This window comes from Phocoena phocoena, chromosome 19, assembly GCF_963924675.1.
Source record: "Phocoena phocoena chromosome 19, mPhoPho1.1, whole genome shotgun sequence".
NCBI lineage: Eukaryota > Metazoa > Chordata > Mammalia > Artiodactyla > Phocoenidae > Phocoena > Phocoena phocoena.
In genome coordinates this window covers 16357665-16385393 of record NC_089237.1, presented here as the reverse complement: position 1 = coordinate 16385393, position 27729 = coordinate 16357665, and the positions used below count along the sequence as shown (strand labels likewise).

Genomic DNA, 27729 nt, shown 5'->3' with positions numbered 1-27729 from the left:
GACCAGGAGAGAGAGGAAGATGTGTAGGAGGGACACCGGGAGGCCGAGAAGGCACGAGCTATGAGAAAATGTTAATGAGTGAATTGAGAGCGAATCGTATCAAGAGGAGGAGAGAAAGAATGTGTGAGCAGCAGAAAAGGAGGCTAGACCAGGATGGGAGGTCAGCGGTGCTCCAGGGCACTGCCCGCCCCCCACCTCCCTTCCCTGCTCTCAGCAAATCTGCAACAGCGACAGTGATGCAAACTTTACTTTCACAGGTGTCTGCTGGCTCCTGGGAATGGAGTGGTGGAAAGTGGGTGTGCACACCCTGGGTGGACAGGCAAACCAGTCAGGGGGCGCTTCTGGAGAGACAGGCCGAGTCAGGAAGGAAGCAACTTATACATTCATAGTCGAGTAAATACTAATCACTACCGTTGGTTAACGGCTTACCGTGTGTTTGGACCTGTGCTGTGTGAGACGCACCATATTGTTGAATCTCTCCAAAAGTTTTAGAATATAAATACTTCATCCCTATTAGCGCCATTTACAGATGGGGAAACTGAGGCTCAGGGATGTTAAGTGATTTACCCAAGGTCACATGGGTAGGAGGGGGCAAATAAAAGTTTCCAATGTGGATCTCTCTGGCCTCAGATTTAAAGGTCTGAATTCCTACTCTCCTGTAAAACCTGGAGTCAGAGCATATTCAGACCTAGAAAGGAGTGTAGGAAACACTACCCTCCTCATTTCACAGATGAGGAAACTGAGGCGGGGGGGCAAGGGAAGGAGACTTGTCCATGGTCACAGAGCAAGTTTGCCAGATTCAGAACAGGAGCACAGCCCTGCACTTTCCACCCCCAAAACACTTTTTCCTTCAGCACAGCCTCCTGGAGTCCAAGGTGGAGATCAATGCAGGAAGGAAGACCAAGGGCAAAAGAGAGCTCCTGGTGGGCAGAGGGAAGAGATGCAGGAAAACGTGAACCCGTCAAAATGTCCAGGTGCGACCCCATGGTCAGAGGGGACAGAAAATGAAAACCCATCCATTCATTCACTCTGTCAGTCATTCATTTATTCATTCAACAAACATGTATGGGGGCCCACTCTGTGCCAGGCCCCACTAAGGGTACAGAATTAGCCAAACACAGACCCTGCCCTCAGGGAGCTTATAACCAATGGGACAGCATATTTGGGACCCTTGGAGGGGAATGTGTGAACTGCAGAGCTGGGGTGTCTCAGGTCCTCACTGCCCTTAGGGTGGGTGAAGCAGGTTTCAGCTCTCCTGTGGGGCCTCGTTGTGGGAGCAGAGGAGTGAAGTAGCAGGGAAGGGGGCAGGGTGTCTCCTGAGCCCAGGGCTGCAGGGAGAAGACCTGAAGGTGGGAGCACCCAGGTGTGCCCCACTCCCTGAAATGTAGGCAGGAGATCTTCCTTCCCATTTTTTCCTCTCTGCACAACAGCGATTTAAGTTAATTAAGTGGAACAATAAATTCTTTCTCAACTGCCTAGAACAGAATAATCTTTCACTGCTCACCCGCTTTCGGGAAAGCACAGGCTCTTTGCTTTGAGGTGGCGACAGGTTGTGGCTGTCCTAGAAAGAGGCTGTCCTGGGGCAGGATGGGGAGAAAAGGGTGGTTGGGGGGCAGAAGTCCTGGGCAGTCAAGAGGGCTGAGAAAGGACATCTAGCATCACCACCCTCTGTCCCAAGTCTGGTTTTATCCTGGCTAGTCTTTAGAGCACCTCTGCGTGGATTAGAAAACGCACCCCCCGCCCGAGGGTCCCGGCCCTGCTGATGCAGAGCCTGCAATTCTAGCCCCCAGAGACCTCTCCACTTGGCACCTCTGTGCAGGGCAGAAATTGCACAATTGCCTGTGGGCTCTGTACCTCCCCTGTATTGTCATTCCGTCACTACAGATATATCCCCTGTAGGCACACAGGTTTCAGAAGAGTTGATTGCGCATATGTTTTATTTCTGCAAATCAGATCCTAATTTTTAAATCCAATGGGGAGCCAGCTTTCTAAAGAAGTCTTGATTTATGATCCCTCTTCTTTTTCATATTTAGATTTTTTTTCTCTTGGCTTTGCTTAAAACAGGCTATACCTTGAAAACCACATCTCTGATAAAGGGTCACTATCCAAAATATATAAGGAACTCATACAACTCAACAGTAAAAAAAAAAAAAAAACCCCAAAAACAAAAACAAGCCCCACAAATAATCCAATTAAATCTGGGAAATGCAAGTAAGAAACACAATAAGATTTCACCTCACATCTGTTAGAATGGTTATTATAAAAAAGCCGAGATAAGTGGCAGGGAGGATGTGGAGAAAAGGGAACCCTTGTTCACTGTTGGTGAGAATGTAAATTGGTGCAGCCACTGTGGAAAATAGTATGGAGGTTCCTCAAAAAGTTAAAAATAGAACTACCATATGATACAGCAATTCCACTTCTGGGTATGTATCCAAAGGAAATGAGATCATTACCTTGAAGAGATATCTGCATCCCCGTGTTCATTGCAGCATTGTATACAATAGCCAAGCTGTGGAAACAACCTAAGTGTCTATAAATGGATGAATAGATAAAGAAAATGTGGTATATACATACAACAGTTTTTTTTTAAATTGGAGTATAGTTGCTTTACAATGTTGTGTTAGTCTCTACTGTACAGCAAAGTGAATCAGCTCTACGTATACATATACGCCCTCTTTTTTTGGATTTCACCACAGATTTTCACCACAGAGCACTGAGTAGAGTTCCCTGTGCTAAACAGTGGGTTTTCATTCCTTATCTATTTTATACTTAGTATCAATAGTGTATACATGTCAATCCATACAATGGAATATTATTCTGCCATAAAAGGAAGGAAATCCTGCCATGTGTGACGACATGGATGAACCTTGAGGGCATTATGCTGGGTGAAATAAGTGAGACAGAGAAAGACAAATACCATATGATCTCACTTATACATGTGGAATCTAAAGAAGTCGAGGGCTTTCTTGGTGGCACAGTGGTTGAGAATCAGTCTGCCAGTGCAGGGGACACGGGTTCGAGCCCTGGTCTGGGAAGATCCCACATGCCGCGGAGCAACTGGGCCCGTGAGCCACAACTACTGAGCCTGCGCGTCTGGAGCCTGTGCTCCGCAACAAGAGAGGCCGCGATAGTGAGGCAAATAAATAAAAAGTCGAACTCAGAGAAACAGAACAGATTGGTGGCCGCCAGGAGTGGAGCGGAGGTGCGGGAATGGGTGAAGGTGGTCAAAGGTACAAACTTCCAATTATGAATAAATACATTCTGCGGGTATGATGGACAGCATGGTGACTATAGTTAACGATACTGTGTTATATATTTGGAAGTTACAAAGAGAGTAGATCTTAATAGTTACCAACAGACACGCACACACACACACATTTGTAATTACGTGAGATGATGCATGTATTAACTAATCTGATTGTGGAAATTTTTTTGCGATATATACATATATCAAATCATTATGTTTTACACCTTAAACTTACACAATGTTATACGTCAATTACATCTCAATAAAGCTGGGAAAAAAAGCCACAGCCCAGAGCTGTGGTCAGATATATGGTCAGATATTCGGGTTGTGGAGCCAGGGGACCCCAGGACCCAAGAGGAGTGGGCCTTCCTTCCTCGGCCAGCAGACGGCAGTGTCCACTGGGGGTCTTGCCTCCCAGGGAGGGTTGCAATCTTGGCTTCACTGGGGAGTTGGGGGGCCTCTCTGTGCTCCAAGTCAGGATCTGCCACAGTCTCCTGGGCTAGGGAAGGCAGCCAGGCTCAGGTTCATCCCCAGCTACTGAAGTGCCTCCACTGAGCCGGTGCCTCTGAGGTCTCACTTCCCCTCTCTGGGCCTGTTTCCATACCTACCAATGATGAAACTGACCAGCTATGACAAGCTGATGCTCAGGAATCCACCTCGGCACTCCAGGCCTGAAGGATCCATCGCAGCCCGGTGTCTGAACCCTTCCACAGATGGCCTGTCCAGTCTCCTCAAGCTCAGGACCCTCCCCTTGCCTGGAAAGCCCTCTCTTTCCTTCCTACAGTCTGTGCCCACTCTGCCATTCTCAAACTCACCTCCCTCAGGAAGCCTGCCCACACCATCACCTTGTGCTGAGCCCTTCTGTAATCCCATGGTCCCCCTGTGCTCACCAACACCTTGCCTTGCCATTCTCCTTTTAGTGTGTGTGTCTGTGCGTCCTTCCCTGCCTCTTCTGAATTCTTTTCCTTTTTTCCAAATCAGTGAGTCCTGGACTCCTTGAATGTAGAATCCCAGTTCAGCAAGGGGCTCAGTGAGATCACTTAATCTGGTGGTTTAAAAAAACAAGAGGGGCTTCCCTGGTGGCACAGTGGTTAAGAATCCGCCTGCCAATGCAGGAGACATGGGTTCGAGCCCTGGTCCGGGAAGATCCCACATGCCGCAGAGCAACTAAGCCCATGTGCCACAACTACTGAGCCTGCGCTCTAGAGCCTTTGAGCCACAGCTACTGAAGCCCACGCGCTTAGATACTGTGCTCCGGAAAGCAAGAGAAACCACCACAATGAGAAGGCTGCTCACCGTAATGAAGAGTAGACCCCGCTCGCCGCAACTAGAGAAAGCCTGTGCACAGCAACGAAAACCCAATTCAGCCAAAAATAAATAAATAAATAAATTTATAAAAAAAAAAAAAAAAGAGACAAAAATCAAAACAACTTTCCTTCTAAGCTGAAAAATCCCTTTTCAAAGGAAAGCTTACAGAGAAGGCAGAACAATCTGACAGAGTGAAGGAGAAGGCTTTGGTCCTGCTGCAGCCCCACTCCCCGGGGCCTGGAAGGAACACCAGGACCAGCCTGCTCTCGTCCAACCTTCTCGATAACCAAGGAAGATTCAAGGGCCCAGAGTGACCAAGTCATGATAGTGACCCCATGGGTGCTTCTAGAAGACTTTAAATTTCAGAAAGCATCTTCCTCCTTTTCTCCCCCCTCCCCAGGTGACCTGCATCCCTGTGAGGCAGGAAAGAAAGATCACATTGCCCAGAGGGGCCAGGTGACTCGCCCAAAGTCACACAGTTAGTAGCAGCAGGATTGGGCTCAGAACTCAGCAGCAGGGGGAGGAATCTTGCTGAAAGATCGCTCGCAAATGCTGCAGCTGTGGTTCTGCCCAAGGGCCAGCTCAGTCCCTGGCTCCTAGGGAAGGTTTTCTTGGGGCCTCTGAGGGCTCTCCCAGGCTGAGCATCAGAAGTTGTTGTGTAGGGGAGGGCAGGCAGGCCCCCGTCTCCTTGCTCCTCATGAATCTGGGGAGATGAGCGCGGCCCCTGGTGCCTCCAGTGGCCCTTCAGGATTCTTGCTGAAAGGTTAATTACCAGACCATCCCATCAAAGGAAATTGCACTTCTGTGCCTTAAAGACCAAACTGAGCTTCAGCAACATAGTTATTTATGGACTCTAATAAGCATTTTCTGGGTGTGATTAACCTTTATGCCAAAGTCACACTGGGAATTGGGATGGCAGCTTCAATTCTAGCCATGCTGTGTGCTGGCCGGGGGGTGGGGGCATGTACAGCAGCTGGAGCAGCCTGGAGCCGGCAGGCAGCTGTCACACTCCGGCCCGCCCACCCGCCCTCTCCGTGGCTCCTGCGCCCTTCCCTCCCTCTCTGCCCATCGCTTCTTCCCGTGCCCTGCCCTGATCCATCCCCCTCCGTCCTTCATCCACTTGAAAAACAGACCTGATAGCCTGCTTACTGGGCCGTAGTCTCCACTCAGCTGCTAAAAACAGTTCTGTGACCTTGGGCACCTCAACTATAAAACCCCTGTAAAATGGGGAGCATGGAACTTGCTCTGTCTGCTTTCCACAGCACAGTGCTCCTTCCGTGTCAGCGACCCCTGGGTCCTAGGACGGTCAGTTTATGTGATGCTGTGATCGAGCCACAGCACGCCCTTGACCTTCTCAGATTTAACATTCCGGCTTTCGCTCTCTGGCAAGTGGAGAGATTTGCAGCTGAGGTGCGGGTTTTATTTGGGGGCCTCGGGGCTGCCAGGCTGGCACACAGAAGTGAGGATCTACCTCGTGAGTGAGCCTAGCGCCTGCCAGCTTCAGATCCTCAGTCCCATTTTGGTTTTCTGTCCACCTCACCAAGTCCTGAGAGCTTGGTTTGTCAAAAACGGTTCTGAAAGGAGAGCCAGCGGCTAAGACTGATGACAGAGGGGTCCAAGAAAGTGGCGATTCTTAGGTCAAAACCGCTTTTGGTTTACTTTGAGAGAGGATGACATGTCCAGTTTGGTGAAGCCCAGGCCTCTGATGTGACCCTACTCATCACATGCTCCAGCCATATTTTTTGGAGTGCTAGACCTCACCACAGAGTGAAGGAAGCTCTTCACCCTCCCCAGGAAAATGGTCAGCATTACACGCAACATTCTGCATTTAATTACAGGGTTTCATCCCCTCCCCTGCCTCGTGTGTTTGTAGACACCAGATTAAGAATTCACAGCTTTAGCAGAACACAAACAACAACCTTGAGACTTCAGGGGCTTGTCCCTACAGGGCAATACTCTCTTGTTGGTGGAGTTGGAAAACTAGTGAAAGTTGAAGAGGAGATCAACGTATGGTAGAAGGAAATACACAGGAAAACTCTGGACTTTTCATGAAACTGTGATTCAGGAATAAGCCAGGAGCCTTGACAAACCCTTCCGCAGAGCCAGAGGTGTCCAGGCCCAGATTCGTACAGAGCCAACATTTCCTGAGAGGAGAGATTGGTTTGGGAATTTTAAGAAACGTTTTTCTGTGCATAGTGCAAAACCGGCCCTCTATTGAGAGAAAATGACTTTGTGAACTAGCACATCCAAGGAGAGGGAAGGGTCAGGGTTACAGTTAGCCAGCCAAGGACAGGCTCCATCCCGTGGCATTTGCTTTGGATTCATGATGAATCTGGAGGCGCCCTGCTCCTCTGTGAACCCCAGGACATTCGGATGCGAGGCTAAGACCTTCTGGCTGGTGTATTTGCCATCTGATTAGAATCCTGGGGCGTAAGTGCATTGTACTGAGGCAATTCCATGCATCTGGGACTAGTCTGAGTTCTCTGATTGCCAGGGTCTAGCGCATGTACGGAGGGGACCTGGGCACATTGACGGGGGACCGAGCTGCTTTGCTTTGGAGGGTCGGAGAAGGCGCTGCCGCGGGGAGGGGCTCGGGACCTGGCGTTTGAGGACTGCAGACTTCACCAGGTGGGCCAGGGTGATGAGGGGGCAAAAGTGTGCAGACACCAGCAGGACCCCACATGCTGGGGAAGCAATAAGTAATTCAGCGTGAATAAAACGTGGTGTGCTTTCAAGGAGAATGTGAAAGACCGAAACACAAAGCACAGCTTCAGGCTTAGAAGGATAGCGATGGAATGCCAGGCAGCAGGGCTGACATTTTCACGTAGGGTGTTAACCGGTTCCTTTAATTTGCCTGCGGCTGAGCTGCCTCTGGGAGCCCCATTTCCATGCTGTGTGTGTACACGTGTGTCTGTGCTGGGAGGTGGCAGAGGCAGGGGTGGGTGACAAGCCGTGGGTGGGGGTCTCTAGTCCCCTTCTAGAAGAGGCCTCTGGCCACCCCAGCTGATTGGCCCTCTCTGGGGACAGCTCAGAGCTGGGTCCCTGCTGACTGCTGAGCTGAGCAGCAGGTCTGTCAGCGAGGACACAGCTCTCCGCTCAGCATGCAAGAGCCAGTGGCGGGCCTGGTGGCTTCCTCCTCTCTCCGCTTCTGCGTTTTGAAGTGGAAAAGGAGGGTAAAGATATTTCGCCATCTCTCCGGGGACAGTGAAGTTTAATTAGTGATTAATAAAGTGTTGGAAGTTCCTTGGGGCCAGAGAGATGAATGGGTTTGTTCTAATAACTCCCGAGTCCCAGGAGCGAGTTAGCTGACCCCAGCGCCGTTGGCTGAGGCCAAGCGCTGGGCACGGGATGGGGGTACAGGACCGGGGGGTGGACCTCGGAGCCTGGAGCTTGGCCCAGAGCAGAAAGACCCCTATGATGTGACAGGAGGAGTGTGCCAGTGAGGGGATAAACAAACCCACTGCGGACTCGGGCCAGCACTGAGGGGACAACGTGGGGGAGTCATCAGGGTCAAAGGGGGGGCTTCCTACAGGAGGTGTGGGTGGAACAGGTCCTGACCAGGAGTGGGGAGCATTCGATTCCATCTTGGGTGGGAGAGCGGGGAGCAGGGTCTGTCTTTGTCATCAGACGGCGGGAGTGGGCAGGTGGGTGGCACAGGTCGTGAGGGTCTGGGGCGCAGGGTGGAGGCCAGTTTGGGAAGAAGGTACGGGAGCAACAGGGTCAGGACTTGGGTGAGGCAAGTGAGGCACTTTTCTCAAGCATGGAGTTTAAAGAGCTGCCCCAAAGTGCAGTATCAAGATAAATCATATTTTAATATTATTACTGATTTTTCCTTTTACGCAAGGCTCCAGTATGGCCCAGCACTGTTAGTGATCCTGGCTTTTTAAAAAAAGCTTTTGATATGTTGTTCATCATGGAATTTTTTGCATTAATTTAGAGTTTAAAAAAATATTGCATTAAAATATTATGTATCTTGACTACTAAGTTTTCTGGTGCCCCCCCCCCGCTTAAATTTTGCACTGGAGGTGAATGCCTTGGTCTCCTCACCCTAGTCCTGGCCCTGCGGTTGAGGTCTGCAAATGAGGGCTGCGAATGTGTGCTGCTCGTGTTGGCCACCACCCTAGCTCTACTCTAAATTAGAAACTTGCTCACGTGGGACTCGGACAAGTCCCTACTTCTCTCACGAGCTCATTTTCCCCTGTGAAATGGCTAAGGCTGCTTCCAGATCGAAGTGTCCCTGTCTGAAGCTCTGCAGTGAATTTTGCAGAACTGTTTTGGAAATGGGCTGGTGCTGAGACACCATGGCAGGTTGGGGGGCAGTGGGGAGGAGAGGAGACGGTCCCGGGGAGGGGACCCCAGGAAGGAATAGCAGAGGAACAGGGGTGGTGATGCGGAGAGCAGCCTCCCATGCAGTCAGGGAGACAGGGCTCTGCTGGTCCTTGGGCTCTCATGTCCTGACAACTGGAGGGGGGGCTAGTTACAATCCTCCACTACCCCAACCCCCCCACACACTCCTTAGCCCTTCACAAATCAAATCCCAAGGGAAACAATCACCTCGCCTCCAACCGGTGACTAAATAAGAATCACCAAGTTCAAATCAATCAGCGTGACCTATTGAGTGCCCCTTGTAGACCTGAAACACGATGTAACTCGTTAATATATTCAGCAAATTAGAATGCAATGAACAAAATCCCTCCCATCTTGGATCAAGCTGTGCTGCTCACAGAGGACTTCTACATACACTGCGTCCTGTAAGCCTGGCTGAGTGGTGGTGGGGTGGCTATTACACCCGTCTTTACAGGTGAGGAAATCGAGGCACAGAGAGGTCAAGTAACCTGCCCATGGCAACACAGTGAAACTGGGGCTGGATGCCAGGTCTCTTTTGACTCTAAATCCACAGGGAAGGTGTTGACCTTAAGGGAGGGGACACAATGATTATGTGTGGGTGTTAGTTGAAGAAGTGGGTAGCCCTCTAGGTGTGAGACCCATGCTACTCTCCCCAGGTGGGCTGAAATTTTGGAATCAGAGTGACACAGAGTCCCCAGGGAGGGTAAGAGGCAAAGATTCTCCCTGGATTAGGGCAGGCATCTTTCCAGACACATTTATCCCTTCACCTCTCTGGGCCTCAGCTTCCTCATCAGGGACAGCCAGCCCCACAGAGAATGAAGTACCATCGCGGATATAAAATGACTTGGTGAATGGTGAGGCACGATTTGTAGTGACCAGTAATTAGCTGGGTGGGGATGAGGGCCCGGGAGGCAGCTCATTAAACCACAGGTCCTGAGCTCCTGCAGCTGGGGAGGGAGGGAGGCTCACTAATGGGGGTCTTCTGTGAGCCCATGCGGGTGGGGGGTGCTGGGGGGGGCAGGTGGGAGGGTGTGGGTGTGGGTGTGTCGGGACACGCCTGTGCCACCCTTGAGACCCTGTGAGGATGGAGGTGGCTTGCTCAGGTAGAGCCTCTCTGGAGGCCCCCAGCCCTCAGGGAGAAAGTTCCCCTCTGTCCTGGGAACCTGGGCTCCTGCTGTCACCTGCCTCCCTTTCAGGCCCCTCAGAGAGCAGGGCAGCCCCAGACCTCGTAGGCAGAGAGGACACGGAGGAGGGGGGGAGGGAGGCTGGGCCGGTGGGGGAGGGGTGTGTGTCTGGGATGAGACGTGTATGAAGGGGACAAGAGGGGCAGCAGGAAGCTCCAGGCCAGACAGCTCATGACACAGTCTAACTGTGTCCCTCACCTCCCTGTGCCCACAGGCCCTTCTTCTCCTGGGGCTGCACTGCATCTCCGCCTCCCTCCAGGACCAGCACTGCGAGAGCCTATCCCTGGCCGGCAACATCTCTGGTGAGCACCCCCATCTGCCTCCTGCAAGATTCCAGGTCCCCACCCCCCCACCCCCAGGGCTCCCAGAGCCTGCACACAGAGCCATGCCCTGGGGCAGGAACAGCGGAGAGATTTCCCCTCTGGGGCTCCAAGCAATCCATCATTTATCCACCGAGTGCTGTGTTGAGCGGGTGTAAGTGTGGTGGGAAAGAGCTGCGATTAGGTGACAGCATCAGCCAGGGGCACAGGGGGGCTCGGGGCAAGCGTGCCAAGTAGCTATCCTCCCTGCTTTGGGGTGGACAACAGGGGAAGTCGCCCCAGCCCTTGCAGCCGTGAGAACCAACAGAGCGGAGGGCTGGGCTGTGACTCAGGCGTCAGTGAGGAAGAAAGCCTGCTGTTTGCTGCTGCTAAAAATGCCTGAAGCATAATATGTAGGGCGCTCTGCGTGGGGCACTGTCCGAGGTATTTGAGATACAGCTCCTCCTTGACTTACAATGGGGTTACGTCCAGATAAACTTATCATAAATTGAAAATATCGTAAGTCAAAAATTCATTGAATACACCTAACCTACCAATCAGCATAGCGTAGACTAGCCTACTTTGAAATGCTCAGAACACTTACATTAGCTACGGTCAGGCAAAATCAACTAACACAAAGCCTATTTTATAACAGTGTTGAACATCTCTTGTAATTTATTGGATACTGTACTGAAAGTGAAAAACGGAATGGTCGTCTGGGTACAGAGTGGTTGTCAGTGTGTCAGCTGTTTACTCCCGTGATCGCGGGGCTGACTGGGAGCTGCTGCAGCTGCCACCGCCAGCATCACGAGAGAGGATCGTACCACATATTACTAGCCTGGGAAAAGGTCAAAGTTCAAAATCTGAAGTGTGGTTTGTACAGAACGCATATTGCTGTCAAGCCGTCGTACAGTCGAAAAATCATTAAAGTCGAACCATCGTAAGTCGGCGACCATCTGTATATTCACCCAGTTTTTACGACCTCCTGAGGGAGGTGCCGTTCTCCTCCTTTTACACATAAGGAAACTGAGGCACAGAGCAGAACTAGTAAGTGCTGGAGCTGATCTGAGCCCAGGAAGCCTGGCTCCCAGATACGTTCTTTATCACCATGCTCTAGCCCTCCTCGATAGAAAATACTGCTTAACTGCAAATATTACTAATACTTGTATGACTTCACCATTTACAAAGTGCTTTTGTATAATAATCTTATTTCATCCTCACAAGAGTTTAAGATGAGATATTTGTACAGATGAGGAAACTGAGGCATGGGAGAATTCGGTTTTTGGGCTCCTAAGGCCATGCCTTTTCTAATTTGGGGTGTGGTCCTTGAACCCTCATCCTGGTCCATTTAACCGGGGTCCTGGGGATGCTGCTGCCCAGGGAAGGTGGAGAGGTGCACCTGAGGGTCTTTGGGAGGCTTGTTCTTTGGTGATTCATTTTCCTCTGCAGGTCTCTCTCCTTGATTCAATCCAACTCATTAACTGAGCACCTACTGTGCGCCAGGCCCCATGTTCCCTGGGAGAACAAAAAGGAGCTCACAGTCTGGTACGGGAGTCAAGTGCACAAACACACGTGCTATGAGGTGCAAGGCCTGCGCTGTTGGGGAAATGGCCACCACGTGCTAGCAGGGGAGCAGGGGGTTTCTGAACCTGGGCCTGCGGGGAGAGGAGGCTTCCACAGCCCCAGGCAGCTGCCCCCCTGGCCTGCTGTTCCCTCAGTAGGGTGGGGGTGGGGGGGCGAGAGAAGGAGCACCAGACCTGGAGCACCGACTGGGTTCCCATGCTCATAGTGGTGCTCAGTCTTGTCCTGTGTGCCCTGGGCCCCCCACTGACAGCCACAGGGATGAGTGCGCCTTTGACTCCCTTGAGCCTCACTTTGCAGTTACAGAGTAGGGTGGGAGGGCTGACACCTGCCTCAAGGATCTGTTAGGATTAAATGCACTATGTTTAATGGCAATATTTCACAAACTGTAGAGTGCCATACCACTACTGAGTATTATTTATTATTGTTGGGAAGAGCAGGCTTTTAAAGTGCTTACTGTGTAGCTGGAATGAGGGGCAGGCCCTTGCCATGAATCGCTCACTACAACGGAGGTGGCAGGGAGGTTAGACTGGGGTGGTGTGAATTCAGGAAGCCTTCCTGAAGGGAGAGGTTTCGAGGTGAGTCTCTGAGAGACTCTGCGCAGGGACTGGCAGAGAAGAGCCAATGCTCTGAGCTGAAGCTAGAGTTGACTGAGGACTAGCAGGTGGGTTTGGTGGAAGAACAGGGGAGGGGTCGGGAGGGGAGAGCAATAGGCCTGGGGAGGTCCTGGGAGCCCAGAGCATCTGCCTGCAAAGTTGGCTAAGCTGGGCCGTGAGGAACAGAAAGTTCTTAAGCAAGAGTCTGGAGAAAGACCGGGAGGGAAGAGACCTGCTCGGAGGCCTGGCCTGAGGAGAAGCGCCCCCTGATCCAGCCCCTTGCGCGGCAGCCGGGTCAGTCTCCACTGACTCGCTTTCTGTGCTCCTGTGTAGTGACAACCCTGAGCCCACGAAGGTGTCACCTGTCCTTGGAGGCAGCAGGCGTGACGAATGTCGTTCATTTCCCGATGATTTGCACTCTGTGCCCCTACCCCCAGCCCAGCGCAGCCTGCCTGGCTTCAGGGCACACAGTCCATCAATCCCTCCATGGCAGCCTCTGAAAATGGGCTATTTGTCTTCCAACGCTAAGACCTACCCAGACTGATGGGCACTGGTGGAGACAGATGGTGAGGGTGGGGTGGAGGGACCGAGACAGATGGATGGGCGTCTGGCCGGGGTGGCGGGCACTGAGCTGGGGCCTTTGGGGGGCCTCTCACATGCCAGGAGCAGGGAGAAGGTGGGTCCCCAGGGCGGAGGCTCCATCATGTGGCAGATCACAGACGACAACTCATAAAATCATGGCATGAATATGACGATGCCAGAAAGTAATAGAATTATTGACCCATGACATCAGAGATAAATGGAATCACAGCACTGACAAGGACCCAGGGTCATCTCCTGTCTTAAGGTCATAAATGATAATAATAATGTAATAACTAATAATAACAACTAATGTTTACTTAGTGCCTATTGTATGTTAGACACCATTCTAAGTGCTTTAATCTCATTCAGTCATCAAACAGTACTGTTAGGAATTTTATTTTATTTCATTTTTTTTTTTGTGGTATGCAGGCCTCTCACTGTTGCGGCCTCTCCCGTTGTGGAGCACAGGCTCCGGACGCACAGGCTCAGCGGCCATGGCTCACGGGCCCAGCTGCTCCGCGGCATGTGGGATCTTCCCAGACCGGGGCACGAACCCGTGTCCCCTGCATCGGCAGGTGGACTCTCAACCACTGCGCCACCAGGGAAGCCCAGGAATTATTTTTATCATCATCTTACAGAAGAGAAACGTACAGCTCAGAGACGTTACGTAATTTGCTCAAGTACACACGGTTACTAAGCAGTAGCCCCAAGATTTGAATCGAATGGCCTGATTCTGGACTTTCCCGCCACCATGTATGTGGTCACCTGGAAAGTCGCGGTACCCAGGGCCCACTATGGTCAGTCCTCCAGGGGTGCAGAGACGCCCCTGCAGTTTCCCGTACCTATACTGGGTTTACACACAGCTCCCAGTATTCCCCAGAACCTACTATGTGCCTGACACCGTACTAGGTGCATAACTGAAGAGCCCATAGACCCACAGGACCAGAGGCTCCCACCCACTTGTCCTGATGAATCACACACCCTACAAAGGCATCTTTCTATTCTGCCCAGCCAAGGAGAAGACAGTCCAATGACAAAGTGGCTGAGCAAAGAGCAGGACTGTCTGCCTGGCCTCTCTATGCCAGGTGACACAGGCAGAGCCCCTGCCCGTTCATCCCAGCAACACCTTCCTGAAATGAGCAAGCGTGTGTGTTTCAGAGACTGCCCTTGGGCCACTTGGCTGCCCCTCTGGGCAGCCTTGGCTGAGTCTTCCTCCTGGGCTTAAACCAAACAGGGGGATGGGCTTCCCAGCTGCAGGGCTGCTGCCACGTGCCCACCTACCCTAGTTCATTCAGAAGCCCCTGATGGGAGACCCGACATAACTGGGGACAGGAGCCAGGTTCCAACCTTTCTTGGAAGTTATCTGCTCTGGAAAGATCTGCTGAGTACATATGGCCCTGAGCCTGATGGGAAGTGAACTATATAATCTGTTTGGGGGAAGAAACCACCTTCAAAGGGTGGTGGCCACCCTCAAAGGGTTCTTTTCTGTTCATTAAAGCAGTTCCCCCCAGGACTCTGACTCGGCAGGTGTTTTTCAGAGGCAGGTGGGAGCCCTTCCTACTGTTCCTCTCTCCTCTTCCCTCCATTCGAAGGCATCTGGGGCGGGCTGACCACAGTGCTCCCATGAACACCTGGAGTGTCGGCCCCCATGCATCTGCTTTGCGCATGTGTGGGGAAGGAGGAAGATACAGGACCAGTTTTATGGGTTACTTTTGGCTGCAACCACCCCAGCCCCAGAAGAAACGCTGTAGGGATCTAGCTGCCCCATGAGTGAGGGGGTGAGCCACCAAGTGACAGGAATGTTAATACCTCAGACACACTGAGCACACACCTGCCTGAGGGCCTTTGTAGCTGCTGTTCCCTCCAGAATCCTCTTCCCCCAGGTAGGCATACAGTTACCTCTCTCACTTCCATTGGGTCTCTGCCTAAATATTAGGGCCAAATTAAAATAGCACTCCTGGGCTTCCCTGGTGGCGGTGGTTGGGAGTCTGCCTGCTGATGCAGGGGGACACGGGTTCGTGCCCCGGTCTGGGAAGATCCCACATGCTGTGGAGCGGCTGGGCCCGTGAGCCATGGCCGCTGAGCCTGCGCATCCGGAGCCTGTGCTCCACAACAGGAGAGGCCACAACAGTGAGAGGCCCGTGTACCGCAAACAAAAAAAATAGCACTCTTGTCAGTCTTTATCTCCTTACCCTGCTTGTTTTTTCTCCATAGCATCTCTTACTGGTTAACAGGTACGTCTGTCTGTCTGCACACACAACCCCAACCCCCAACCCCATAGACTGACAGCAGGGCATTTTTTTTAATACAGCAGGTTCCTATTAGTTATCTATTTTAGACATATTAGTGTATATATGTCAATCCCAATCTCCCAATTCATCCCACCACCACCACCCCGCTTCCCCCCTTGGTGTCCGTACGTTTGATCTCTACATCTGTGTCCCTGTTTCTGACAGCAGGGCATTTATTTTATCCATTACTGTATCCTCAGCTCCTAAAACATTTTTTAGGTAGTCAGTAAAACTTGTTGAATAAAGAGCAAAGTCTTTATTTCTCCCCACCTATTACTTCACTGACCAGGAGGGGATCCTGGTGACCGGTCTGCATGGGGAGGAGTTGGGTCCTAATAGTAACTCGGGCTTCGTGCTGCTGGCTGGTGAGTCTACCCGGCTATTTGCAAGGCTGGTTTACTCTGGTCCAAACTGCTCCTTAGCCCAGAGCTATGCTACCCAAGGGGGAACATATCCCCCAGGAGAGCAGGAGAGACTGCACATTTGTATCAGTGGGACCTGGAGAATCACAGTCCAACAGCCCTGACCTCTAGGTCCTTATAGCCTCCATGCTGAGTGACACCAGGACTTCCTTTCCTTCCTTCTCCCCTTCCCAACTAGGAAATCCAGTCCCTCCCCACCCACAGCACCTCTGAAATTATTTTTCTCTGTACCTTGTTCTGGCTTTCTGTCTGCTTCTCCCTGTTTTATTCTCAGTGTCTTTTGTCTTCTGCTTCCTCTCTCTCCCCCTCCCTCCTTCTCCCCTTGTCCCCTCCCTGCTTTCCTTCTCCTCAAAGAGTGATGGAGTGAATTGAATGGGTGGCATGAATTTCATCAAGTGCCCTTCACATTGCCTGGTACAGAGTAGTGTTCAACAAAGGTCGTTTCCCCCGGCCCCCCAAATCCCGTACACCCTTCCTTTCCTCCTCTTTTCCCTCCCTACCTCTCTCTTGTCCGTCTACTCCCTAAAACCTAGAGGCCAATTCCGCTGAGAACTTTCTAGCCTGTATTTGCGCGTCGTAGCCCGGTCGCCGCTCCTGATTGGCCCCGTGCCTCAGGCCGCACCCCTGCTTGGCTCTTCTCTCCCTCGGACCCCGCCCACCCAGTCTCTGGAGCCCAGGCCAGCGCGCGGGGGCCTTTTCTTTCGGAGGGAGGGGCAGCGTTGTCCCCTGGCCGCTTGCATTTAGTTTCTCTTCTCCATTCTTACAGCCTCTCTCTCCCTTTCTTCCCGTCTCGCACCAAGACTTTCATTCCCTCCAGGATTTTCTGGGCTCTTCATGTAAAGGTCATGTCTGATGCAGTGTTCCCCCCACCATCTCCACGCAGCCTTCTGTGAGCGTCGAGGGACGGGAGGAAGGGAGAGAGGGAGGCACTACCGGAGGAACCCAGGACACAGAGACCCGTGCACCCAAATGCTGAGAAGGCCAGTTGCCCAGGCTGCGGACCGCTGTGGTGCAGTGGGAAGAGCCCTGGGCAGGCGTCAAAACCCAGTTCTGCCTCTTAGTGTCTATGCGACTAAGGATAAGCAATTTCCTCGGCCTCAGTTTTCCTATCTGTAAAACAGGGAGGATTAGCACCCACATTGGCAGATGGCGTGAGACCCGATGTAGGTGGTATGGAGTCCTAATCTGTACCACGGACTAGAGGCAGAAAGCTCTACCCTGCCCATTCCCACCTGCATATCCCCGACCAGCCGTGGGTGGGGGCAGGCCTCTGAGCATTGGCCGGTACCTGGTCCTTGAGACCAGGAGGGCCATTGGCTCAGCAGCCGGTCCCTGCCTTGGCTGTGGCCTGGTCTTGGCTGTGGTTGGTGCCCAGTCCTGCCCTGCCCTCTGTTCTTTTCCGAAAGGACTCTGGGGAACTTTCCAGGGCAGGGGAGAGAGCGCAGTGAGGGAGGGCAGATGCTACACTGAGAGTGGGCCTTAGGCAAGTTCCAGGTACCACTTGTGACATTCCATTTAATCTCCCAGTGCCTAGCTCAGGAGATAATGTGAATGAGTGAGTGAACGAACAACCTGCTGAGGAAGGTTATGAAGTCAGATGGTATATGTAAAGCACCTGGCAGGTGCCTGGCGCACAGTCAGCCCTCAGTAAATCCTGCCCCCTTTCCCTGCTGCCTCTTTGACTGTTCTCCTCCCTTTATTGGCAAGCAATGTGCTGTAATAGAAAGAACACTTGATGTAGAGTCCCAAACACCTGGTTATGAGTCTTAGTTCTTTCACTCATTGACTCACGACCCTGGGCAAGTCACTTACTTCCCTGGGCCTCAGTTTCCTCATCTGTAAAAAGGGAATAATGAATCTGTAAATTAAAAACAAAAAAAAAAAGGGAATAACGACATTGCAGGGTGAATGAGGAGGAAACAAAATACATGAACAAGGCCTTTGGAGAGGCAGAGCGTGGTCCGTAATACTATCCCTCCCTCCTCACAGCCACATGCCTCCGTTTCTCCCCTCCTCCAGGCCCAGCACGACCGGCATGACCCATGGCAGATTAAAATCTCAACCTGATTTCCTCACTCCCCTACCCCCATCACCTCTCTGTGATGTCATTCGCGGAGGCTCCACTGTGGCACAGCACCAGGGCTTGGCCCACCCCTGCTGCCTAGCTGGCCGTCTCCTCGTGTCCATTAAGCCCCAATCCAGATTTCTTTCTCTTTCAATTAAACCACTTAGCCTCGAAGCCTTTGGCCCTTGAGCCCAGATTTGCACACACATCCTATGAATAGCTTTGATTAGAAAGAAAAACCAGAATTTGGTACAAGTGTTGCTCAGCACTGCCCTGCATCCAGCAAGTAAGGGATGCCAGTCTAACCCAGTGCTGTTTCCTGAGAGACTAGGCACAGGCTAAGCTGGGGGGGAGATGGCAGGTGGGCCCCAGCCAGGGCTTGGCAGCTGCTGATGCCCTGGACTGAAGATGCCACCCCTTCATTGGCTCATGGCTCTCCCTGGCTTGTCTGTACACTCTATGGCCAGTCTCAGGTTATTAACCTCTCCCATCGTGATGGACACACTGGGTCTCCACAGGACTGGTGTGCCAGCCTTGAGAGGAGAGGGGCATGGAAAGGCAGAGAAAGAAGGGGCAGCATCAGGAGGGATGCCAGGACTGTCCTCAGCCCAGCCCCCACCCATTGGAGACCAAAAACCCCCCACCTTCCCGGAAGTGTTACTGTGGCTTCAGCTCTGCTCCAACACACACACACACACACACACACACACACACGCGCGCGTGCACACACACACTCCACTCCAAAAAGCTCTTAATTAAGGGCAAACATTTGGAAGGGGATTTTGACATCCTCTCTCTAGTCCAGTTGTTTACATCCTTTTCTGAGTCACAGACCCCTTTGAGAATCTAATGAAAGCCATGGTGCCTTTCCCAACTGCATGTATAGGACAAATTTTTCATTTAATGTCAAAGTCTCTGTGAACCCTTAAAGCTTCCAGTGGACTGAGATTAAGAATTTCTGATCAGATCCAACTACTTCATTATCGATAAAACACTAAGGCTCAGAGAAGGCAAGAGACTTGCCTACAATCACACAGCAAATTAGTAGCAGAGCCCAGTCTGAAGCCAGGGTTCCAGATTACTGATTCCTTTCCACTCCCCCACGTGGTGTCTCCCTCCCTTTTTTCTCCATGGTCCCCTTCTCAGTCAGTCCTCTACCAGGTCCCAGCACAGACCAGAGCACGAATGTTCGGTAAAAGTGGTTATCAGGTGAGCTGGAAGGTGGGCCAACTTCCTTTAGCTGGTTCCTCCCTGCAGGTCCAGAGCAGATGTGGTTTGGTTCTAGAGACATGTGAGGGAACTGGGTCAGGGGTTGGCTGGGTCTCTTCCGAGCCGTTCTAGGCTGTGAATTCTTTTTTTTTTTTTTAATATTAAATGTGGGTTTTTTCTTTTTCTTATTTATTTATTTATTATTATTTTGGCTGTGTTGGGTCTTCATTGCTGCACGCAGGCTTTCTCTAGTTGCGGCGAGTGGGGGCTACTCTTTGTTTCAGTGTGTGGGCTACTCTTTGTTTCAGTGCGTGGGCTTCTCATTGTGGTGGCTTCTCTTGCTGCGGAGCACGGGCTCTAGGCGTGCAGGCTTCAGCAGGTGCGGCACTCAGGCCCTAGAGCACGCGGGCTTCAGTAGTTGTGGCATGCAGGCTCAGTAGTTGTGGCGCATGGGCTTAGTTGCTTCACGGCATGTGGGATCTTCCCGGACCAGGGATTGAACTCATGTCCCCTGCATTGGCAGGCGAATTCTTAACCACTGCACCACCAGGAAAGTCCCAGGCTGTGAATTCTAAGAGCTGTGGTCCAAGTACAGGGCCAAGAGAAGTGTCCTCAGGCTACAGAGCAGGGGACCTGGAGCACGTCCAGCCTTCCTCTAAATGCCAGCCAGGATCTCAACTTTTAACACCACCTCCAGCCATCTGTTTCTCCTCTGCTCTGGAACCCACATTGTCTCCCTAGTGCCATAGCATCAAATTCAGATTCCTTTCCCTGGAGCTCGTCTCTGCACTGGGGTCATTGCTCCTGTCCTGTCCCCAGATGGCTTGTGAATGTGGCCCAGTGGGGAGGGGGGTGGGACACTGCAGTGGGGATGTTGCCCTGCCTCACCGGCCGTCTCTGCCCCCAGGACTGCAGTGCAATGCATCCGTGGACCTCATTGGCACCTGCTGGCCCCAGAGCCCCGCAGGGCAGCTGGTGGTTCGACCCTGCCCTGCCTATTTCTACGGTGTCCGCTACAACACCACAAGTAAGGGAGCCCGTGGAGGGCAGACCATCTCCTGGGAGGTGGGACAGGATGGGGAGAGCTTGGGACTTGTTGGAGGTGGGGAAAATAATAATGACAATGATAATAATAATAATGCCATTCATGGGTACAACCGCCATTGACCAGTGGCCGGCTCTGTGCTCTGCTGGGTATTCTGCTCATTACTACTGATGCTCACGGTACCCTGGAAGATGCTACATGTGACTATGTTATATAACTAAGGCCTCCGAGGCTCAGAGAGGTTAGGGAAGTTGCCCAAGGTCAGCAGCTGGTAAGAGGTGAAGCTGGAATTTGCATCCGGGTCTGTCTGACACTTTCTTCTGCAGTTGACAAGCTGGGTTAACGTTGGCATGAGCCATGAGGTAGGGCAGAAATCATCAGAAAGCCCTAACTTTGCTCAGAGAGGATACCAGGGCTATCCTGGGCCCTCCAGCCACAAGATGGGGGGACTCAGAGTTTTAGATCCGTAGGCAGGGGCCTTGTCCTTGCACGTAGGCCCACAGGTGGGGTGGGGGTGGGAGACGACTGCCCCGGGCAGGGTTTGTTCAGATACTTGATCCCCATGTAAACACCCTGCTCCCCTGGGGCCCTGAGCCTCCACCTCCAGGCTTTGCGGCTTCTTGCTATGCCACCTGTCACCCTCAGAATTAATTTGCTCTCCCCTGTCAATGCCTCACAGCCCCTGCTTATCAAGAGAGCAACACCTGCAGGCCAGGGGCCCTGAGCTGTCTGAGGGGAGGGTGGGGGGTTCCTTGGGTGGGCCCTTGGGGTCTGGTGGGCCTGAGCTCAGAGCCCCACCAAGAGGTGACAGAGGGTGACCACAGACACCAATTGTGACCTTTAACACAATTTTCCTCTCTTATGGCCCTCTGGCCCCTCATCTGAGGATGGAGAAGGCTCGATGACATGGCTTCTTACTCTGTCCAGCTCAGAACTCCCAAGTTCCTTCTCTTGCCCCTCTCTTTTTTTTTAACCAGCTGGATTAATGGGGTTCGGGTTGGGGGCCACAGCCAAGGAGGGGTGGGAGGGCCCTGGGGAGGTGTTGGGACTGGGCGGGAGGCTGGAAGAGCCAGACCATGCAGCTTCATGTGTCTGCAACCGCACCCTGGACCCCAGGAGGAGAAGAAAGCCTGGAGGAGGTGTGGGGAGAATGCAAGTAGGAGGGAGGGCAGAAGGACCTAAAGGAGAGTTTGTGTATCCTGCCAGCCTCTAACTTGGGCCCATCGTAGTTGGAAATGCAGGCAAAGAGGCTAAAAATGCCCAAGGTCACAGGCTTGGAGGCAGCGCCGGAACTGGGGAGCCAGAGCCCTCCGGCTGTTCCCCTCACCCGGCTGGGTGCCCTGCCCTGGAGCTCCCCGGAGAAAGGCAGCGTTAGGGCTGGTGCTTGCTGGGGCACGGGAGGGCTGCTTCCAGGAGGAACCCCCCCAAGTCCCCTTACCAGAGCACCAGGTCCTGGCAATTCCACCTCCAAAGTGAGTCTCATGTCTGACCCTCCCTGCCCTCCATCCCCAGTGCCACTGCCCCGGTACAGGGTACCCCAATCTCCAACCCTAGTTTCTCATCTGACCCTGTCACACCCTTGCTTGGAGTCAGCCCTTCTGTGGGTCCCCATTGCCCCCACGGTCAAGTCCACCCGCTAGCTACAGTCCTGCCTACCTTTGCAGCCAGTCCTGGCCACTCCCCATGAACTACCCCCACTCGCGTCCCCGAAGGTGTCTTGACGTGCCCCGAATAAACCTTTAGTGCCTGGGCACATATAACTCAACTGGGCAGCCCTGCCGTAAGTAGAAGCCAGGAGTCTTGGGTTCTAGTCCCAGCTCCACCTGTACCCTGGTTAAGGAACCCTCTGCACTGGCTCTCCCCGGGCCTCAGTTTCTCCACCTTCAGGATGGGTGGTGGGAGGTTTGGGTGAGGTGCTCTCTCGGCTCCCTTGCGCTCCCCTCTGTGATCCCAGGAGAGGAGATGGAAGAGGTGATGGTCGCTTGACGTGGGGGCAGGGCTGGAAGACTGCCCTTTCCAGGTGCCCCCAGTGCCAGAATGATGAGGAACACCCGTGTAACCAGTAGCGACTGGGAACCCAGAATTGTACCTAATCGTTAGGTGCTATTTAATTCATTTACCGACGAGGTGCTGCCAGGGCCTCTAGGCCTTCCCCTTAATGGCCTCCTTCCCACTGCATCTGATCTTCAAAGGAATGGGAAGCATTTCCCAAAATATCCATTTTCCCATGACTCTCCAGGAGGACTGCTCAGCTCAGCGGTTAAAGACAAGGAAGTCACCTCCTCCCTGGCAACGACTCGCGGCTTGTTGGGCCTGTTTTCTTGCAGGATCGCCTCCTGTAAGCCTGCTCCCTCTATGACCCGGCCTGGGAAGGACTCCAGGCTCCTGCCCCACCTGTGGGATTCAAAGGGGAGCTTAAGCCAAGGGGATGCCTCCCGGAATCCCCGCCAGTGCCCCCTATGATAGCGACAAGCGACATGTTCTGAATCTTAGGTAAGGTTATAGAAATATAGCTCCAAGACAATAATGGTAAGAATAACAGCTCACACCACATGCCAGGTAGAGCTCCAAGCACCCTGTACATGTCAGCTAAAAGTGCCCCTCAACCATTGAGGTAGGAACCCTTGTTAGGACCATTTCTGTCTTGCAGATAAGGAAGCTGAGAAGTCGTGGGACTCATCCAGGTTCACACACAAAGCTAGTGGCAGCTGGTGGCAGGATTCGAACCCAGGCTGTCTGGGTGGAGAGCTCGGAACACTACAGTATACTGCCTCTCTTAAGACAGCAGCTCCCACCCCTGCCCTCATGCCCCTTCGCACCAGATCTCTGACCCCAAGTCCCTTTCTTTGAAGACACTTTGGAGCAGCCTCAGTCCCAGGCACTTTCCGTCCATGGCAGACACACTGGTTTCCCCTGCTTCCGTGCCTCCCCCCAGTCGTCCCCGAAACCCCAGCCACTGAGCCCTCAGCCCTCTGGTAGCTTTTTCCTCATTCAGCAGTAAGGAGGGAATGGGCAGCATCTTCAGCTCTGCCCAAGCGCTCAACTCTGCCGAGACTCAGGTCCACTGGCAGGGAAGCTGAGCAGAGCTTTAAAATCCATTTAGCCTCATTTCCCCACTGGTGTGCTGTGCGAGAACAGCCTCTCGGCAGAAGGGCCGAGGGGCAGCGTTAGAGAGGAGGTCTCAGCCCGGCAGCCCTGGAGGCCAGGCTGGGGCTGCCTCTCCTGGGGAGGGAGCCGCAAACCCACCTCCCACCCCATCCTCTCCCCACTGTGTGGTGCTGCCAGCAGAGAGGCAGGTCCCAGGCTGGACAGCCTCTTGGGGATCAGCTGGTCCAGCCCTTCCTCTTACACCTTAGGAGAGGGTCCTGAGAGGCCAGCTGGCCGATGGCACTCACGCAGTGGGGGCCCCCGTTCTGCCTCTCTCGTGGCGCTCTGCCACTGCTGGGACTGGGACTCAAGCAGCTTCCGCAACCTCCTTCGGCCCTGCTGGGGGGTGATGTGAGGTGAAGGTCAGTGTGAGCCATGGAAAGGCTGCAGCAGGCGAGGGGCTCCGGTGGAAATGGCTCAAGGCTCTTCCAGCCAGTGCTTCCTGGTGTCAGGACCAGAATTTACTCAGGGAAACATATTTAGAGCTACCGATGCCTGAGAGGGGTACAGGGTGGAGCAGGGTGACCTCCGCCAGCAAAGAAGAAAAGACTCCAGATTTGAATCTCCCTTGGACCCCACCCTACTGGGTTTCAGGGCCCTGGTGTCCCTGGGGGGCGAGCAGGAAGGAGGGTGTCCCAGAGCCCTGAAGCCAGGCCTCAGTTCAGACCACAGGCAACTCCCAATCTCCTTAGAAGGTGACACGTTCTGGCTTCCAGGCTGATGACTGCTTGGACCCCCCCACCCCTTCCCGGGCCACATTCCTGCCTTTTTTTCCTAAGTGCCATGTGCCAGTCTGGGAGCCAGTTGGAGCGGATCCTAATTACGAAATAATTGCTACACGAGACCCACTCCCATGACATCCCCCAGCACATCTCCCATCTCCTGCCACCTGTCATTTTCTGTCCCGAGAGACCTCCACCATGGATGCTCCCACTACGTGACCCTCCAACATAAGGCCTGCCGTAGGGAAATGCCACCCTGGGGACCTTCCCTAACAGCTGCCCTGTGATCCCCACCCCCGTGAGACACTGCTACCATGTGAGACCCCAAAATGGGAGATTTCTCAGAAGGGTGCCCACCGTGTAATCTGCCCCACATAAGGGCTTGCAAGGAAGCAGGAAACAGCCCAGTGAGCTGGTCAGGCCTCTGCCCGTGGGCCAGTCCTGTGGGCATGATTGTGCCAGCCTGGGTGGGCAGAGCCATGGCCCCGTGGGCATGCATTGGGATCACCGCTGTACCTCTGTGGGGGGCCAGTGGGCAGAAAGAGGCAGGAAGGTGGAAGTAGTAAGAAAGCCCCTCCCCCCAGCTTCACCCCAGAGCCCCCCAGCAAGCCGGCTCCTGTGCTGGCCCAGAAGGACGGTTAGATGGACAGTCGAATGGATGGACAGGTGCTCATTTACTCTTTGGGAGAGGAGCCACGGGTCACTTTGACTCTCTTCTTTTTCCAGACAACGGCTACCGGGAGTGCCTGGCCAATGGCACCTGGGCCGCCCGCGTGAACTACTCGGAATGCCAGGAGATCCTTAGCGAGGAGGTGAGGCTCCGAGCCAGCTACCCTGTTGAGGGCTGGGCCTGGGCCCCCAGCACGGCTCTGCGCCTGCTACCAGCCAGTCAGATGGGAGAGCCAGAGGCTGGTGTCTCTGCCCTGCAGAGAGAAGCCAACTGGGGAGCCAGAACTAGGCCAGCCCGTGAGTGGGCATCCTCAAGGGAGGGTGAGGCCAGAGGGCAGTGGGCAGGCTCTGACGGCGAGTTGAGTCTCCCTCCCTCCCTCCCTCCTTCCTAGCTCACTGGGACCAGTTCTCATCCGTTGTCCACCCTACCCACTGGAGTGACACATCCAGGTCCAGGCAGGGTCCTGCGTTCGAATTCGGGATGTGGGTGGGAGGAGCCATGGAGCTGGAAAAAGCCCTTGAAGAGCCTTTCAAATATTTAAATGTTTTTGAGAAAGACGTTGCTTAGACGCAATACAAAATTCAACAGGTACAAATGGGAAAACAAAATAATCTCCCTCCCAGCCCTGTCCCAGCCACTGGGCTCCCACACCAGAGGTCACCATTTTGCCAGTCTCTTAGGAGTTCTTCCAGAGACAGTCTCTGCATAGGCAAGCAATTATGTATATATATTCTTTTTTGTTTTTCACCCAAACGTTGCATATTATACACTTCGTTCAACACCTTGCTTTTTTCATATAATCATCCGTCTTGGCGATGGTTCCGTATTAGTACGTAAAGAGCATCTTCATTATTTTTTTTACATTTGCATAATATTGTACAGATGTTCCATAGCTTAGTTAACCAATCTTTATTCTCATCTTTGCTTATGACAAGCAGTGCCGCAATGAATAATCTTTTAAGGGTGATGTTTGGCAGACGCACGGGCATATCTGTCGTTCTGTGTTGCTGCTACCTCCGTCCCCCCTGTCTCCTCCCCTACACCTCCACCCACCCCTTTGGTGGGTGCTGAGGAAGGTGGGGGTCATGGAGAGGGAAGAAGGAGTGAGCAGAAAGGAAAGGGCAGATGGGAGATGCCCCCAGTTGTCCAAGGGCCCCAGGCTGCTGGGGCGTGGGAGAGAGGGGCTGGTCTAGGCAGTTCCAAGAATTCCAGTGCCTAAAAGATCTAAACTGGAAGGGACCTTGGAGACCCTCCATCCCATCTTGATCTGCTTGAGGATCAGAATCGTCCCGAGCACTTGTTCAAATACAGGGCTACACCCAACATCCGATAAATCAAACTCTCCAAGGGCAGCCTGGGAATCTGTATTTTTAACAAGTGCAGGGGGGAGTGTGGGAGAGGGGTGATGGGGGAAAAGTGAGAAACTCTGATCTAGGGTAACCCATTCACCTTACAGCGAGGGAGACTGAGGCCCAGAAAGGGGGAGTGACTCACACAAGGTAACACAGCCAGCGTGAGTCAGAGCCTGGCCCCCGGGGCTTTGGAGGTGGCTCCCTCTGCCCAGAACCAGGTACTTGTGCAGTGAGGTTGATGGTGGGAGAACAGCTTTCCCCACCTAGCACTCCGCCCATCCCCCCCCCACCCCACGCATGCCTTGGTTAGCCGCTCCCCCAGGCTGCCTGGCCTCACATCACTGAGATACTGGGGCTCTGCTGTCTCCTTGTAGAAGTTGCAAAGGTAGGGCAGTGCTTAGCCCAAAAGAATGACACGCTCTTTAGTAGTTCTGCTTGGGCAGACAAAACAGTTACTTGGGATGCAGGGCGAGAGGCTTCCTGGCATCTAATGTCACACAGGCCAGGCCATATGGTCCACCCCAGGCCCGGTGGGTTGGCCCAGCTCCCCAGTGATCTTGACCTGAGCAAAGATAGCCCCCAGGTTGCTAAGTATCTACATGGTGAGGCAACCCCAGAAGTCCAGGGCTGGGGAGGAAGGCATCCACCTGGACTGGGGGAGGGAAGTAAGGTTCCCATGTTGGGAAACGTAGTCGAACCGGAGGAGATGGGCTCGGGTGGGCAACTCCTTACTTAGCACACAGCGGAGTGGGGAACTCCTTACCTAGCACACAGTAGAGGAGGCAGGAGGATGGGAAAGGCGGGTCAGTGTTGTCTGCGGCTCTTAGGACCGCAGTTCACGCCCGGAGAGGGACGGTATCGGGGAGCACAGCTAAGGCAAGAAGCCTGCAGCCCCTCCGTCGCACCCCACCCTGCGCTTTGATCGTCCTGCTGGGTCTGCAGGGCCTGAGGTTGACCGTGTGTCTCCAAGTGGAGGTCAGATCGCCAGCCTCCTGCCTTAGGACGGACATCCCTCCCCCACCCCAGAGAAGCGGGCGTCTGTCCCCTTCTTGGACATGACCAAGCTGGAGACGTCACAGCTGCCTTCAATCTCCCTCCCTGCATTGGAGCCTCCTGAATGTCAGAGGACATTCACGGGCCCCCAAATCTCTCCTGCTCTAATTTAAGCCCCTTCCTTCTAGTTGGCTGACGGGGGACACTCAGCAGCCCCCCTTGCCCCCAACACCCTTCACAGAATCAGGGGCAGAGGCCCTTCTCCACTCTGCAGCTCCCACCCCTTCTGCCTGGACTGGGGTCTCTCCCTCTCTCCACCAGCGAGTTGGGGGGAGAAGGCGGATTAGGGGTCACCAGCTTCTCATCAGGCCCCTCTTAGGCAGTGTAACGGGAACAGCACCGGCTTTGGAGGGGTTTGGATTCTGGTTCCAACACATGTGTTGTGTGACCCTGGGCAGGTAGCTCAGCCTCACTAAGTCTCAGCTTCCTCGTCTGTAAAAGGCCGGAGAGCAGTTCAGTCTGCCTCTTGGGGGAGGGAGGGCGGTGTCCGCCTGCGCCTTGGCCTGTAGAGGGCGCTCCATCTATCCGCCACACCTCGGCCTCATCACCTGAGCTCAGGGGAGGCTGTTGTGTTCACCAGGGAGGGGGGATGGTTGGGAGGGGTCACCA

The 27729-nt window shown here is 53.4% G+C and overlaps 1 protein-coding gene across 3 annotated transcripts in view; it reads left to right on the top strand.

Annotated features, from left to right (window-relative positions):
- Nucleotides 1-577: 577 nt before the first annotated feature.
- The window catches only part of CRHR1 (corticotropin releasing hormone receptor 1), a 37325-nt gene continuing 10173 nt past the window's right edge, over nucleotides 578-27729 (top strand). The window contains exons 1-4 of one of the 3 annotated variants that reach the window (XM_065897296.1): nucleotides 578-610; nucleotides 10301-10388; nucleotides 20039-20158; nucleotides 24772-24857. In XM_065897296.1, the coding sequence (XP_065753368.1) occupies nucleotides 578-610; nucleotides 10301-10388; nucleotides 20039-20158; nucleotides 24772-24857 (327 nt within the window). Of the gene's footprint in view, nucleotides 611-10298; nucleotides 10389-20038; nucleotides 20159-24771; nucleotides 24863-27729 lie in introns of those variants that run through there. The other 2 variants (XM_065897297.1, XM_065897298.1) reach the window with 2 other exon arrangements.